The sequence below is a fragment of the Pinus tabuliformis genome, chromosome 4_1, assembly GCF_031772625.1.
Source record: "Pinus tabuliformis cultivar Carrire ecotype Pingquan chromosome 4_1, CPIR1, whole genome shotgun sequence".
In the NCBI taxonomy this organism is placed as follows: domain Eukaryota; kingdom Viridiplantae; phylum Streptophyta; class Pinopsida; order Pinales; family Pinaceae; genus Pinus; species Pinus tabuliformis.
In genome coordinates this window covers 77,277,693-77,292,439 of record NC_142303.1, presented here as the reverse complement: position 1 = coordinate 77,292,439, position 14,747 = coordinate 77,277,693, and the positions used below count along the sequence as shown (strand labels likewise).

General features: G+C 34.2%; 1 protein-coding gene across 1 annotated transcript; it reads right to left on the bottom strand.

Moving 5' to 3' along the window:
* Positions 1-7,037: 7,037 nt before the first annotated feature.
* Positions 7,038-10,264, bottom strand: LOC149174239 ((E,E)-alpha-farnesene synthase-like). The gene is made up of 10 exons (XM_089419248.1): positions 10,040-10,264; positions 9,739-9,926; positions 9,523-9,635; positions 9,187-9,407; positions 8,995-9,095; positions 8,701-8,796; positions 8,382-8,597; positions 8,143-8,281; positions 7,611-7,859; positions 7,038-7,492 (listed from the first exon to the last, which is right to left on the bottom strand). The coding sequence occupies exons 1-10, from the start codon at positions 10,178-10,180 to the stop codon at positions 7,193-7,195; spliced, it is 1,764 nt and encodes a 587-aa protein (XP_089275374.1). The 5' UTR covers positions 10,181-10,264; the 3' UTR covers positions 7,038-7,192.
* Positions 10,265-14,747: the final 4,483 nt, after the last annotated feature.

The following is a 14,747-nucleotide window of genomic DNA, read 5'->3' as shown; positions in this document are numbered from 1 at the left end:
AAGTGATATTTCTTTTCTTTTATTTTTTCATTTATTAATATATTTAGGACACCAAAAAAATTCCTAACAGATCTAGATACTTGTTCATGGGGACTCACCCTAGGTGTTGTACTATTGCTAAATGATGTGCAGGTTGTTTCTGGAATCAATTCCAGCTTTCTTATGATGGCCTCACTATGTCTCGTGCTACCCTTGGCTCTTCAATGGTCTATGGCATATAGTGACGCAGTTGTATCCACTTTAAAACTATCTAGATTCAGTCGCATTATCATGCTAGTAGCTTATGCTGCATATTTGTTCTTCAAATTAAAGACACACAGACAACTATTTGAAGAAGGCCACGTAATAAATAAGTAATAAATTGTCACTATAGCAATTGCATTAGTTCTAGAAATTGATAGTTATTTTCAAACAACACATTATACTTATATTGCAAGAAACAAAAGAGGAAGAAAATTTGGAAGAACTATCCATAGGACTCATTAGTTCCATCATCTAGCTCTGCACTCTTACTGTACTTATATCCCTACTTTCTGAGTATATTGTTGAGACCATTAAGGTGAACAATAGTTTTTTGCAAATGTTAACTAATTTAGCTAATAATTTGATGTTGTTCTTGTTTACTTTACGAGAAAGCTCAATGGTTTGATCAAGACGTGGAAGAATGATGGGAAATATCTGTGAACTTTATCAGTATGATTTTGTTACCGATCATAGGCAATGCAGCTGAGCATGCTTGCGCTATATTATTCTCTCTCAAGAACAAGCTCATAAGTTGCAGATTTATAAATTAAAATGCTTTTCCTTACTTCCTTACAAGGGAAAACTTACAATGCATTGATCTCTAAATTTCCCTAGAGGATTTTCTACTTGTTTTATATTGTATAATGTCAATATTTATAATTGAACTATAACATATCTAACATTCAATAACTAAATTATTCAAATCTTTAGTGATGGATGCTTCCTAGCTATTTGTCTTATGAAAACCTCTCTTCTTTTTCCATTTTTTTCCTTATGATAATTATTATTATCAATTGCATGGTATTAATAAGATTTTGAAAATTGAAGGTTTGAACATATCTCTATCAGTTGTAGGATATATCATTCGATGTGGCTATGGGTTCTTCCACATAGATTGCCATGTTCGTGTTAAGGCCTGTATATAAAGGATTTTATTATATTGGTTTGTTTGATTATAAGGCATTTTGTTCTCTCCCAAATTCATAGTGAACGGATTCTAAATTCAAGTTCAGCAAGCAAAGTATGCTATCTTTCTCGCACCAAATAAATACGTCAAGCAGATTTTAAAGAAGCATGGAATGGAAAACTATAAACATGTATGCACACCAATGGTAATAGGTTGTAACCTGAATTCACAAGATGATTCTCCCTCACTAAATCAACCAGAATACAGATCTATGATTGGAATCTTGGTCTACCTTATAGGCACAAGACCAGACATAATGCATGCAATTGGGATTGTTGGACAGTTTCAAGAAAATCCTAAAGAAACTCGTCTCCATGCACTAAAGAGAATATTCAAGTACCTACAAGGAATTCAAGATTATGGTCTATGGTATCCCAAAAATGTATATTTTTCTCTTCATGCTTATACAGATGTAGATTGGGCGAGTAATGTTGATGATCAGAAAAGTACTAGTGGAGGAGCATTCTATTTGGGACCCCTCTTGGTATCACGGTTCGGCAAAAAACAAAGCTCTGTTGCTTTGTCTACTGGTGAAGTAGTATACGTTGATGTTGCATCTCGTTGTACTCAAATTCTATGGATGGTGCAAACATTACAAGATATTCAGATCACTTATCCTCAACCTATACCTATTTTGTGTGATAATACTAGTGCCATAAGTATTTCTAAAAGTCTTGTGATGCACTCAAATACCAAGGATATTCCAATCAAATATCACTTTCTGAGAGAAGAGGTCCTTGAACAAAAGGTCAAACTAGAATATGTTCCCTCAAAGGAACAAGTTGCAAACATATTTACTAAACCACTTCCACGTGATTCTTTGAATATCTCAAACAAAAACTAGGAGTTGTCTCTTCTTCATCACTTTGTTAATTGTTCTGACAAATATTTTCATGTTCAGGGGGACTGAGTCTAAAATTACTACAATTTATTTTCTGTACACATATTTCATGAAGTACAGTCACGTATATATGTGAGTTCTGATCTAGAGAGTCATGTATGTTTCTCTATTATGAAGAAACAGTGGGACAGACTCAAGGAAAGGCTCTGATATGTTTCAAACAATTATTATTTGGTATTTTGGTCCTGATGTTGATTGGCCACAGTCTATTATTGTTCAGATGATACTTAGAAGTGATATTGTCTTATGATGGTCGCTAAATGACATTGTTGCTTTGATGACTTTACTCATTGATGAAGTTTCTCTGATGACTTTACTGATGAACATGATCAATCCTAATAGTGAACGGATGAAAATGGTTTAGGGGGATCATTTTCTATTTCTCTCATAGTTCACGTTGTTGGAATTTGATTTCTTGAGTATTCCTTATTGCATAATAGTGCTCCTAATGTTATTTCTAGATGCTCATCCTTGTATGGTAAATCATGGTTACTGATGATTATCATGGTCCTACTACCTCACTATTGAAGTATTTGGTTTTGGTTATGATTGTCATATTTGTCTCTTGATGTAAAGGTAATGTAAATACCCATGCTGTAAAATTGTTATATTCAGTCATGATGGAAATATTGGAGTCCAATTCATTATGCATGTAATCCCATTATTTTGGGCATTTAATGTAATGATGAGTCAACTATGTAACCCCACTGTGTTGGGTAATTGATGTAAGCATGAGTCCTTGGTGGTAAGAAATGTCATGTCTAGTGTCATGTACTTCTTTGTATACCTTCAGAGAATCCTGCATATACTCAGGTGGAGCATGGTCAGTATTTAGTGTTTATACTCAGCAGATCAGATATACAAAGGGAGAGAAGCCTTCATTCAACATTGGTCAGCCCCTTTACCCTTGATGTCAAAGGGGGAGAGAAGCTTGCTGTTTGGAGAATGCTTGGAGACTTGGTATATGTACATATGTGTTTACAAGTATCTGCAGGTGGTGGTGACCAAATACCAAAGTGTTGGCCGTCATCAAATCCAAAGGGGGAGATTGTTGGAATTATGACAAATGTGTTTTCCTTTATGGAAACCTACCTAATAAACATGTCAACATGATAATAGCAGGATAAGTATTCAGGCCAATACAAATGTGATGAACAACTTGGACAAAGTAATATCAATTCAGAGACAGAAGAATGATAAAGATAATGTTCTAAGAAGTATACACGGGTCCTGTGAATAGAGGTCGCGTACATACGCGTGTATTGTGAAGAAAGGTCACATACAATTTCTACACCATGGTATTCTAAATACCATGGGTCTTTACCATAGTATTAAACCATAGTAATGAGTGCAAAAACAGATATTTGATTTTGTCAAAGAATACCATCGACCTAACTACGCAATCAGCCTTAGGTATTTGCTAAAGCCTAAGCTATGTAAGGAGATGGAGATCAAATTGCTAAGTTTGCATGATTTTGTTTATTAATGAATTGGTTGATCTGAATAAGTGTGCACCCAGGAATGTGATGATGGATCAGATCTCATAGATCTGAAATGACTACACATTGAAAAATCTGCTTATGGGTTGATGGATTTGTGATGATAATGTTATGATATGTGTCTTTTACAGTATGTGCCTAGATTTGGGTTTGATTACTGATATGTTGCATAGAAAAGGTATTATTGAGTAGTTACAGATATATACACAGTTTTTCTTCAGAAAAATCGTGTACATACATGGATTGGATTTTTGGTAGTTGCGTATCAATTCTATAGAATGGGAAAATCTGTACGCGGGTATGCTTCTTGAAAGGAACATACATACCCAGAAGTGCCTTATAAGGGCTGCGTACATATGCTAGGGTTTTGAGGTATATGATGTCTAATCAGTCTTGTTTTGTTTGTTGTTGTCGGCTGATGAAGTCTTCCATGATGATCTATGTTTGGCATTGTTGATTGATGTTGAATTGATTATGTTATGAATGATGCTTCTATGAGACGATCTGTATTTTGTTCAGAGATCTGTGACAAGCTCAATATGCATTTTAGTGATTGATTTCAATAGTGCGGTGATTCAGTTTCAGGGTTCAGTGTTTAGAGATCTATATGTGGGTTAGTCGAAGGGAAAGCATATATATACATTGGTATGTCTCATAATAATAGCACATATATTCTGATATAAGGTTGAACAGGGTTTGAAGTGACAAGATCTGGTTTTTGTGATGAACAATAGGTGGTTTGACATTTTGATGAGGAGTTTACAATGAATTGAAATGATCTAGTTTTTTGGTTGTTTGAGATTCGATATTTGGTTTATTTAATGATTTGTTGATGAAGTTGGTTCAATGATTTGATACAATGTTGGTTTCAATATTCTTGTCTGATATTTGGAATGGATCGAGTTTGAAATATTCTGAAAAGTGATCCACAAAGAACATAAGATAAGGGGGTTGTAGCTTCCTTCTCGTAGAATATGGAAAACGAGAGAAGGTTGTAGCTTTCTGTAGGTGGGTGCCTGCGTACTAGTACGAGTATGCGCTAGTACAAGTATTGAAGAAATTTCTCTTTATAATAAAGGAAGAAGTTAGAGACGGCAACAACAATGGTTTTTTTCCCACATTGGGTTTCCACCTAAAAATCTCGATGTTCGTGTGTTTCTTGTGTGTGATGACTTATTATGTTCTTACTGCACATGATTATTGTTTAATTAATGTTTATTGAAGTATTGATGTAATGGTTCAAGTTAAACAGATGATTAATCAACTCAAATAGTTGGTGAACTGGACATACGCTACTTGTCTTCATCACAGTCACTTACATACGCAAGTTTACCTCATAACAGTTGTGTATAGAAATTTAAATGAGAAAAGAAAAGTTTAAGTAGTTTAAAATATTGATTCACCCCCCTCTTAATATTTTTCTATCACAAAATTCTCGAGCTCTGTGATTTTGCAAGTAGGTGCGATAGGTGGATGTTTATATGCTTATCATTTAGTGTCCATCCATGTATTTTTCTCTCCTTTAAGCTCGGAGGAACTTGTCTAACCATGGGTTGAGCTGCAGAAACACTGATTAGATATAGAAGTTGTACATTTCGGTATCCATAGAGATGTTTTGATTATATTCCACAAAGAAACTATAGATTATAAGTTATGATGAATGATACCTTTTATTATGCCTGAGCATGTCCTAGATGGCCTTATAGCTTGGAAATGTAGAAAACGTATATGTGAAAAAGATGGAGATGATCGTAAAAGGGATGTCAAAAAGAGGGCAATTCAGGACCTTAACAAGAGCCAGTGGCAAAGAGATCATGTGGATGTTGCTTTTCTATCGAGCTTGTGTGAAGCATCTATCAAATTGCCATCGTAACAACATATGAATGTGTTTTATTATAGGTGCACAATGTGGCTATGACAGATCCATTTGAATTGAGACTTGAAGTTCATTCAGAGAGAATCTTCAGCTTAAATGGAAATTGAATTTACTCAAGTAATCTGTTGAGCGAACCACTAGATCATTTTTTTTCTAATGGTGTCGTCACCTCGAGAGAAATTTCCTTTGGAGAAGGCATAAATGAACCCATCAGTCCAGCTCTTGGTATAGGCACCACCATTGGGGGAGGATTGGGTAGGTTGCCATTCTGTTGAGGATAAGGTGCATTTGTATTGGTCACGTAATTATAAAAATAAACTTCGTCACTTGCATTTCTTGCACCTCTTTGATGTGTTTTGGGTGTCTTCCGCGTAGGTGCTTATGTACAAATACGAGAAGCTGGAAAACCTTTTCGCATCCAAAAATGCATGTTTTTTGGATGGAAGCTTCTCAACACAATTATGATCCAAAGAATCAAATATTGTTGCTCTAAAAGGGTGGTAAATATCTCTCAGCAATTCATATTTGAGGATCGTTTGACCAATGAATTAAAGAACAATGAATTTATTTTCACGGGATACCTAGTGTTTGGTTTGCAGAACCGAATGTAGACATTTGGGTCGTGTTATAAGTCTTTTTTCATAGATCTATTGGACGCTCGTCTCTGGGATCCCAGATTTAAAGGTTTGTTCTACAACTATTTTCAACCTCTTGAAGATGAAAGACTTCATTTTAGATATAAAAGAGGACTACAACAGGAGCCAATTCAGAATCCACATAGGACCTCGCCCAGTGGTCCATGACGTCAAGTTATTTTCTACTATATGTCAGAGCCATTGATGCAGCTTGATTTTTCATTAATGGGTGCAAACATGGTACAACAAAGAACACACATCGAATGAATGTTGTCATGAGATTTGTTTTTATGGTTTTATTGGTTTCTTTATAAAATTGGTTAGTGAAATGTATGCATAACCAATTAATAAAACAATATATTATCTATGTAAAACAATATTCCCTACCATTCAATAATACTATAAGCGAAAAAAATATCCCGTATTAAAAAAACACATTTATACACCATAAAATCTTTCATTTCATTTTCTAAATAATTCTTGAATTAATAAGCAACTCCATACCTATACATATGGAGTCAATCCTCATCGATAAAAAATAAATTCAAAATCATAAAATTACGTTACCACTGACTCAACACAATTGAAATAGATATGGGTAATGTGCCCTTGAGTTTTGGGAAAATATTCTTATTTTAATAGTAACGTAATGCAATAAACCTTTACTTTGTATGCAATAAGGCCTTTCATTTTAATTACTAAATAAACATTTGTAGCATGTACGCAATAAGGTCTTTCATTTTAATTAGTAAATGATTGTTAAATTATTTCAAACTTTTAAATTAACTAAAGGAATTGGTAACCCATAGATATAAAGATAATGTAAAACATGGGGACTATAATTATCAAAAATCATAGTATTTAATCAACCATGGAAAAAAATATGGCTATTAGAAATCATAGTCTTTAATCAACCATGGAAAAAAAAATGGCTATTAGAAATCATAGTCTTTAATCAACCATGGAAAAAAAATGGCTAATGTGCCTTGGAGTTTACACAAATGGCCTACCATTTACACATACCAGGAATGCCACCCAGATGACATACTTTGTGATTTGTATCTGGGAGGGTTAGAGAGACAGAGGTTCAAGTACAGTTCGCATGACCAAATTCTTTGTTTCACTGTTGGCAATGCTGAAGCCATCTCGGTATTTGTAGAGGTGGTAGAAAGCTCTCAGAATGTCAAAAGCATGTTTCTTGGAGGAGATGGGAACATTGGTGTCTGGTTTCAGAAACTCCCAATTTATTTCTTTCATCTTTTCCTCTATCATGCTCTTTATGTGATTGAGAGCATCTTCTTCTGTTGCTCCAGGGTTGTCCTTCATATAGCAGGATATAGAGGAAGCTTCTTCACCACGGCTCCGCTCGGCCTGCATTCACCATCCCATGCCATGCGTTCAATATGATTCAATTTCATTTCAACTCCAAAAGCAGTTAACTGTACTACTTTGTGTTTGATTTGAGATAGAAGCTGCAATGCCAATTTACCTGGTAGCCGCACACGTCACCTCGTAGTCGAAGGATGGAAGATGCCGCGTCATTGAAACTGGATGGGAAATCAATCTCCTGCAGGACGTGAAGGGGGAGGGGAATATCCAACGTGAGAATGGGTTGCAGTGTGGCTGCTCGATACCCAAAACTCACCTTCCCGTTCTCCAAATACTCCTCAAACGTCGGTATATAACCGCTGGCCATCCACTTTGCTTCTTCCAGAAACGCATCAAATACGGCTTCCCACTGCACACCAGTACAGTACATGCAAAGCGAATTAAGTGAGGCTGAGTTTGGATACCCCAATATTTTACAAACCTATGACCATTATCATCAGAAGAAAATAAATATGTTTTTTCACATCAAATGTGTATGTGTATGTACTATGTATGGGGTTAATATTTAAATATGTTTTTTCACATCAAATGTGTATGTGTATGTACTATGTATGGGGTTAATATTTAAATATGTTTTTTCACATCAAATGTGTATGTGTATGTACTATGTATGGGGTTAATATTTTCCATACCGTATTTCGAGCATAGGTGAGCGTGTCTCGGCCTTGACTCTTCTCGGCTTCTCGAGCCATTTGATTAACGCAATCGTAAAACACCATATATATGCCTTTCATATATTCTGGAAGGCAGTCCCTGGCGGACGGATCCCATCTGATCATCATACGCACACACAGTTAGTTGCTATTTTACTTTTTATTGGATTAAACGATCGATCGATCTAAGGAAGCTAATTAGTCATCACCACCTCTACCTCTTAATTGCGGCTGTGAAGAGTTCGAGCTCCTCCATCGTTCCGAAAGTGTCATAGATGTCGTCCAGAACTATTCCAAGATAACACGTTTTGGCAAAGCCCAATCTGAATGCTGAATGTTTGGGCTCAGTGGCAATGCAGGAGGCCAAAGTGTAGAATTCCACGTGACGATGCCGAGTGAATGTCAGTTGAGAGAAACCCGAATCTTTCCACCATCTGCACACAAAATAAATAATTTTTTTGAATATGAGACCACTCAAATCCGAATTTGTCTGTAATAAAGTCATAATAAATAATCGTGGAGACAGCTGATCATTACCTGGAGAGCTGTTTTAACTCTTTTTGCTGTAAGGAGTGAAAGATATTGAACTCCAATTTTGCAAGTTCTAAAAGCTTCTGGTTCTTGGTCGTCGTCCTGAAAAGTTAAATGCAAAGTGGATTTAACGTTAAATTCCCTTAATTTAGATGACTTTGATGAAATGAAATAATGGGCCTACTCCAATATATATATATTATATGAAATGAAATAATGGGCCTACTCCAATATATATATATTATATGAAATGAAATAATGGGCCTACTCCAATATATAATATAAATATACTGTACTTACTTGACACAGGGAATAGTGTCCTTTCCAAATACGTCAATATAATTTCTTGCTTCCAATCTCGGGAAATTTGTGAGCCAACCATATTCAATAACGTATTCAATCTGCCAGCCACAATATTGTTGCTATAAAAACATTTAACCACATACAATAAAATACGCTATTTTGTGAATTTGAAGGGGTATCCTGCCTCACCTCTCCCGAAAGACTACCATTGGAGATCGGAACCGTTTTTAGGGCTTCCTTTAAATATGATGTACAGAATATTTGAGCTTCTTCCAGGACTTTCTCCCCAGGAAATGCAAGAAGGGAGGCCCTAAATAAATTGAGAATGCCTCTCATATCTGCCTCTGTCTGAGCATTGGCAGAGCAGCCTGCAAACTTCCCATTTTGATCTTTGAAAACTTCCAAAACATCTGAGATGAAATAAAATGAAAACATTTATTAAAGCAGATCCATGAGAGAGGACGAAAAATTACAGATACTAGGATTCAACTTTTCTGAAACCACCGATTTAGTAATAAAATGTACCTGAGGACACCGGAAATCCGTGTAGTCGAAGAGTTCGGAACCCCAAGGCAGTTGAGTTGAGATCAGTAACAACACTCTCTCTACCACATCCAATGCCTTTCTCGCTCCAATAGCTGCAGACCAAGATCGATAATTTATGGTTATAATCGCACGTACATTGTATTCCACATATAAATTAGCACAACAAAGAATGATGATAAGGCTACGGTGACCGACCTGTAAACATAATCCAACGCTGATTTTATTTCATTTCTGAAATGCCTATCGATTCCCAAACGTTCAACGCTATCCACCATCCAAAGTTGCTCAAGGAGATCATTGTGGGGAGTGAGTACTGTAAGTGAATTGAACATCTCCTTTACTTCCCCAACAAGTCTATCAGCACGTTCGCGGTAAGAAGGTGCCTGAAATTAATTGGATCAGAAGAAATTTATTCAATTGTATTAATTCAATGTGATGAAGGAACCGGCAGAGAATAAATTGAAGCTGAAGCTGAAGCTAATTAGTGATTACCCACCCCATAAGGCGTTGAGAGGGACTGGATGAACTCGTCGTCCCAGAGATTGGAATGGTAATCGCCTGTGCGTCTTTGTACACCAGGTGAACTCATGCTCACAGATTTGCTGCACAGCTCGGCTTGGTCGACGACGGAGGCCATGGGTACAAGTGATGAGATAGATAGAAAGGAGGGGGAAGGGGAGGGCCAATATTTCTGGTGGGTAAGATAAAATAGCTACTGTGTTGGTGTGGTACAACCCTGTGGCTGCGGTTCCTTATATATGGGGCTTCTTCTTGTGTGCCACAAGTCCAACCAAGCGCCGCCTAATTGGACCAGTCCAATGACATTCAAAATTCAATCAATGCGTTCTGGTGAGCGAGAAAACATACCTACATACGCTCACCTGTAACATGTGAAGATCTAAGTGGAGTCTCGTTTGGAGGCTAAGTAAGTCAAATCTCATTTGTAGACTCCAATATCCAGTCTCCTTTGTGGACCAATACCATTTCAATGTGCCTTAGTCTTCATCTCAACCAATCAAGTCCGAATTGTTTGAATGAGGTGGCCCCCTTGGTTCATTGTCTTAGAAAATCGCAAAATCTTCGGAAAAGAACATGGCTTTTGCGTGTTGAAAACTATATATTATTATTATTGTTGTTTAGTACATATATATAAAAAAATACCCAAAATGAATTATTATTACTATTTAGTACATGACTTTTGTGTATATAAAAAGGTCATAATATGATGCGATTTTTACTGATTTTGTTTCAAATTCAAAAATATTTATTATGTATGTATTATTATGATGTTGAAATTGTCATTTTATGTCCACAATTCTCCAAGTCGTTTTACCCATTAATATAATCTAAATCTATGCTGTTTTCAAAACTCATCGACGTATATTCTGGTCTCTTATTTAAATTATATTTACGAAAAGTTTTTCAGCGTAAATCACAGAATAATACATTTGTCTACACGCTTCGAACCAACCAGTGTGGTTGACAAGTTGAAGAATCAGATCATGGCTACATATTAAATAGGGAGAGCAGACCTTCCAACGTCTAGGTTTTGACTGAAAAACGACTATATTAGACTGGACTGGGCAAATGGCTATAATTGACCCCGAAATGGCTATATTTGCCTACAATATTATTATGTTAAAAAAAATCTTATTTTAAATTTTATTTTAAGTAAAAAGTTAACCGATTATGAGTAAAAAAATCTAGGGAATATGATAAAATTGTTAACTTGTATTATTAGTAATTGAATAATATTAATATTATATTATTATAATAGAATTATTCTTATTATTAATGGCTAGGGTAACTATTTAATATAAATTAATTAGTAAAACACTAATCTACTAGTGTGTAAGGATTTGATATTAACTAGAATAATATTGATTAATAATATAATAACTATTAATATATTATTAGCTATATTATTATTCCAATATTAATAGATCTAGGGATATTAGTAAATGTAAGAATTATTATAATATTGTAATAATGTTATAATAATAGTATTATTATTAAGGGTTTGGTTAACTAATTAATAAAAAATATCATTTAATTCTTTTAGACAGTTAGGATTTAATATTAACTAGAATAATATTGATCATTAATATAATAATTATTATTATATTATTATTCCAATATTAATAGATCTAGGGATATTAGTAAATGTAAGGATTTAAAACGAACTAATATTAATTAATAAAATAGCGTTATTTTATTATAATAATAATATTATTATTAATGGTTTGGTTAACTAAGTTATTTAAATTATGTTTTTCAATTGAAAACCGCCTTGAGAGACTCTTTTCAATAATAGAGTAGAGTATTTATAACTTGTCTTTTCACATGCAATCATCTTAGTGGTTGAGGGTAGTTATATATAGGTATGTTATTTAAAACTCTTAAATTTTCACATGCATGTATTTGAGTAATTTATATAAGTTGTTTCCTTACTTTCTCAATTTTATTTTAGAAATAAGCTTAATTTTAGTTTTTTATCAATATTAATTGTTTGTATATTTTTGTATAGCGATAAATCATATCAATTTTGATTTTTTTTAAGGGTAAATTGTAAATAAATTTTATTATATTTTTTTAATATTGAAGTAATGGTTGATAAAATCTTTCAAATTCTAAAGTCTCAAATTTAAGCTTAAGACTTGAAGTTCAATGTAAGAATCTAGATACTTCAAAATCTACAATTATAATAAATGAAGAAAAGATAAAAGTGAGATCAATAAATATAATACAATGCTATGTTAGAATTTTAATCTCTTATCATTCTAATACTGGCTAGATTTAACATTCATCCCAATCATTTTGCACAAAACCCTTGTGTTATTAAATCAAAAATATCAACAAAGTCCAGTGAGACGAGTCTCGTTTGGGGGCTATGTTAAATCTCATTTGTACCCAATAATATTATTAATAAAATCAAGTAGCCAATGTGTACCCTTCAGTCAATATCATTTCAATGTGACACCCATGTGTTATTATCTCAAAAATATCACCAAAATCCAATGACGATTCTCGTTTGGGGGCTATGTTAAATCTCATTTGTACCCAATAATATTATTAATAAAATCAAGTAGCCAATGTGTACCCTCCAGTGAATATCATTTCAATGTGGCACCCTGGTGTTATTATGTCAATACCATTTCAATGTGCCTTAGTCTTCATAAGTCAAGTCTACTTTGTACCATAAATTCATCTCAACCAATCAAGTCCGAATTGTTTGAATGAGGTGGCCCCCTTGGTTCATTGTCGTAAAAAATCCGAATGGTTTGAATTAGGTGGCCCCCTTGGTTCATGGTCTTAGAAAATCGCAAAAACTTCGGAAAAGAACATGGCTTTTGCGTGTTGAAAACTATTTATTATTATTATTGTTTAGTACATATATATAAAAAAATACCCAAAATGATTTATTATTATTATTTAGTGCATGACTTTTTGTGTATATAAAAAGGTCATAATATGATGCGATTTTTACTGATTTTGTTTCAAATTCAAAAATATTTATTATGTATGTATTATTATGATGTTGTAATTGTCATTTTATGTCGGCAATTTTCCAAGTCGTTTTATTCATTAATATAATCTAAATCTATGCGGTTTTATTATGGGATTTAATATGTTTCTTTTATTTAAATTATATTTATGAAAAGTTTTTCAGCGTAAATTACATGATAATACATTTGTTCACACGCTTCGAATCAACGAGTTGGTTGACAAGTTGAAGAATCAGATCATGGCTACATATTAAATAGGGAGAGGAGACCTTCCAACGGCTAGGTTTCAATAAAAAACGACTATATTAAACTGGACTGGGCAAATGGCTATAATTGACCCCGAAACGGCTATATTTGCCTATAATATTATTATGTTAAAAAGAATCTTATTTTAAATTTTATTTTAAGTAAAAAGTTAACCGATCATGAGTAAAAAATCTAGGGAATATGATAAAATTGTTAACTTGTATTATTAGTAATTGAATAATATTAATATTGATGATGATGATGATGATAGTTAACGTCCACTGAGACCAAATAATGGTCTATCGGACCTAAAGAAACAAATTATCTATTTTGATTTAAGATTTTATTCCTATGCTCAAAAAGCTTGGAGAGAAGCCTCCCGAGCTCACTATAATTTTGACATTGTAAAAGGCTAGGAAGGTCAGTATTGTAACAAAGATTGTGAAACTGAGATTTGATGTGGTTATACACGGGGCATTCTAAGAGGAAGTGGTTTTCATCCTCGATGTTCCTATTCTCACATATATGGCAGATCCTTTCCGTCCATGGCGTTTTAGGAACTACCCAACGACCTGTTTCACTATGGAGCTCATGAGAGTTCGTTCTAATCTTTGCTATATTGATTTTCTTCTTTGAGCTAGTTAAAGTAGAGAGATACTTTTGATCTTCTAGGGTGGGATTGATGACCTTCTTATAATAACTTAATTTTCTTTTAGCCGCTAAGTCTTTCTCACACCACATTTTTTCTTTGAACTTAGAAGTAACAATATCTTTAATGTTATTTATGTTTTGCAATGCATCATTTTCGTTGATCTCCCAATAGTTTAACCAGGCCCTTGTGTCCTTATGCCACCCTCAATTGAGCCTTAGGTGGTTTTGGCTAGAATTTAAAGCTAGCTTAGGAAGTCTATGATCGTCTATGTTACTGATTTTGTGCTTGTACAACAGAAACCTAAGCATAGCTAGGTTCTCAATAGGGGAAAGACCTACTTCTATAAGGAGAATAGGATAGGGTGTATTACTTTTAATTTTCAGGTTATAAGTTATAAAACGTTTCTGGATTTGCTCAATCTTTCTCCATGATTCTCTGGAGATGCTGCAACCCCAAACCTCACAGCCATATAAGATAACAGGAGTGACTAAAGTTTCAAAGAGGAACTTCGTTTTATCCCACATTACAAGGTTTGCTATTTTACAATTATTTTCAAGACGAAAGTAAGCTTTCCACCCCCCATTAATCCTTTTCTCAATGCTATGGTTCCAGTTGAGCTTGTGATGAATATCAATTCCTAGGTACTTGTAAGAATACACTTCCTCCAAGTTATTATTGTCATACATAAAATTAGTGTAAGTGTCCTTCTTGGATTTGATAATCATAACTTTTGTTTTGTCAGTGTTAACAGTCATACCCATGGTAGAGCAGAAATCCTTAAGAAGCCTAAGTTGCTTATT

What these genes read in the sequence shown, in the direction of transcription:
- LOC149174239 (XM_089419248.1), bottom strand. Translation starts at nt 10,180, where the DNA reads ATGGCCTCCGTCGTCGACCAAGCCGAGCTGTGCAGCAAATCTGTGAGC. An exon ending in CGGATTTCCGGTGTCCTCAG is followed by an intron (nt 9,408 to 9,522) that starts GTACATTTTATT and finishes ATTTCATCTCAG; the next exon opens with ATGTTTTGGAAGTTTTCAAA. An exon ending in TTCACAGCCGCAATTAAGAG is followed by an intron (nt 8,282 to 8,381) that starts GTAGAGGTGGTG and finishes TATGATGATCAG; the next exon opens with ATGGGATCCGTCCGCCAGGG.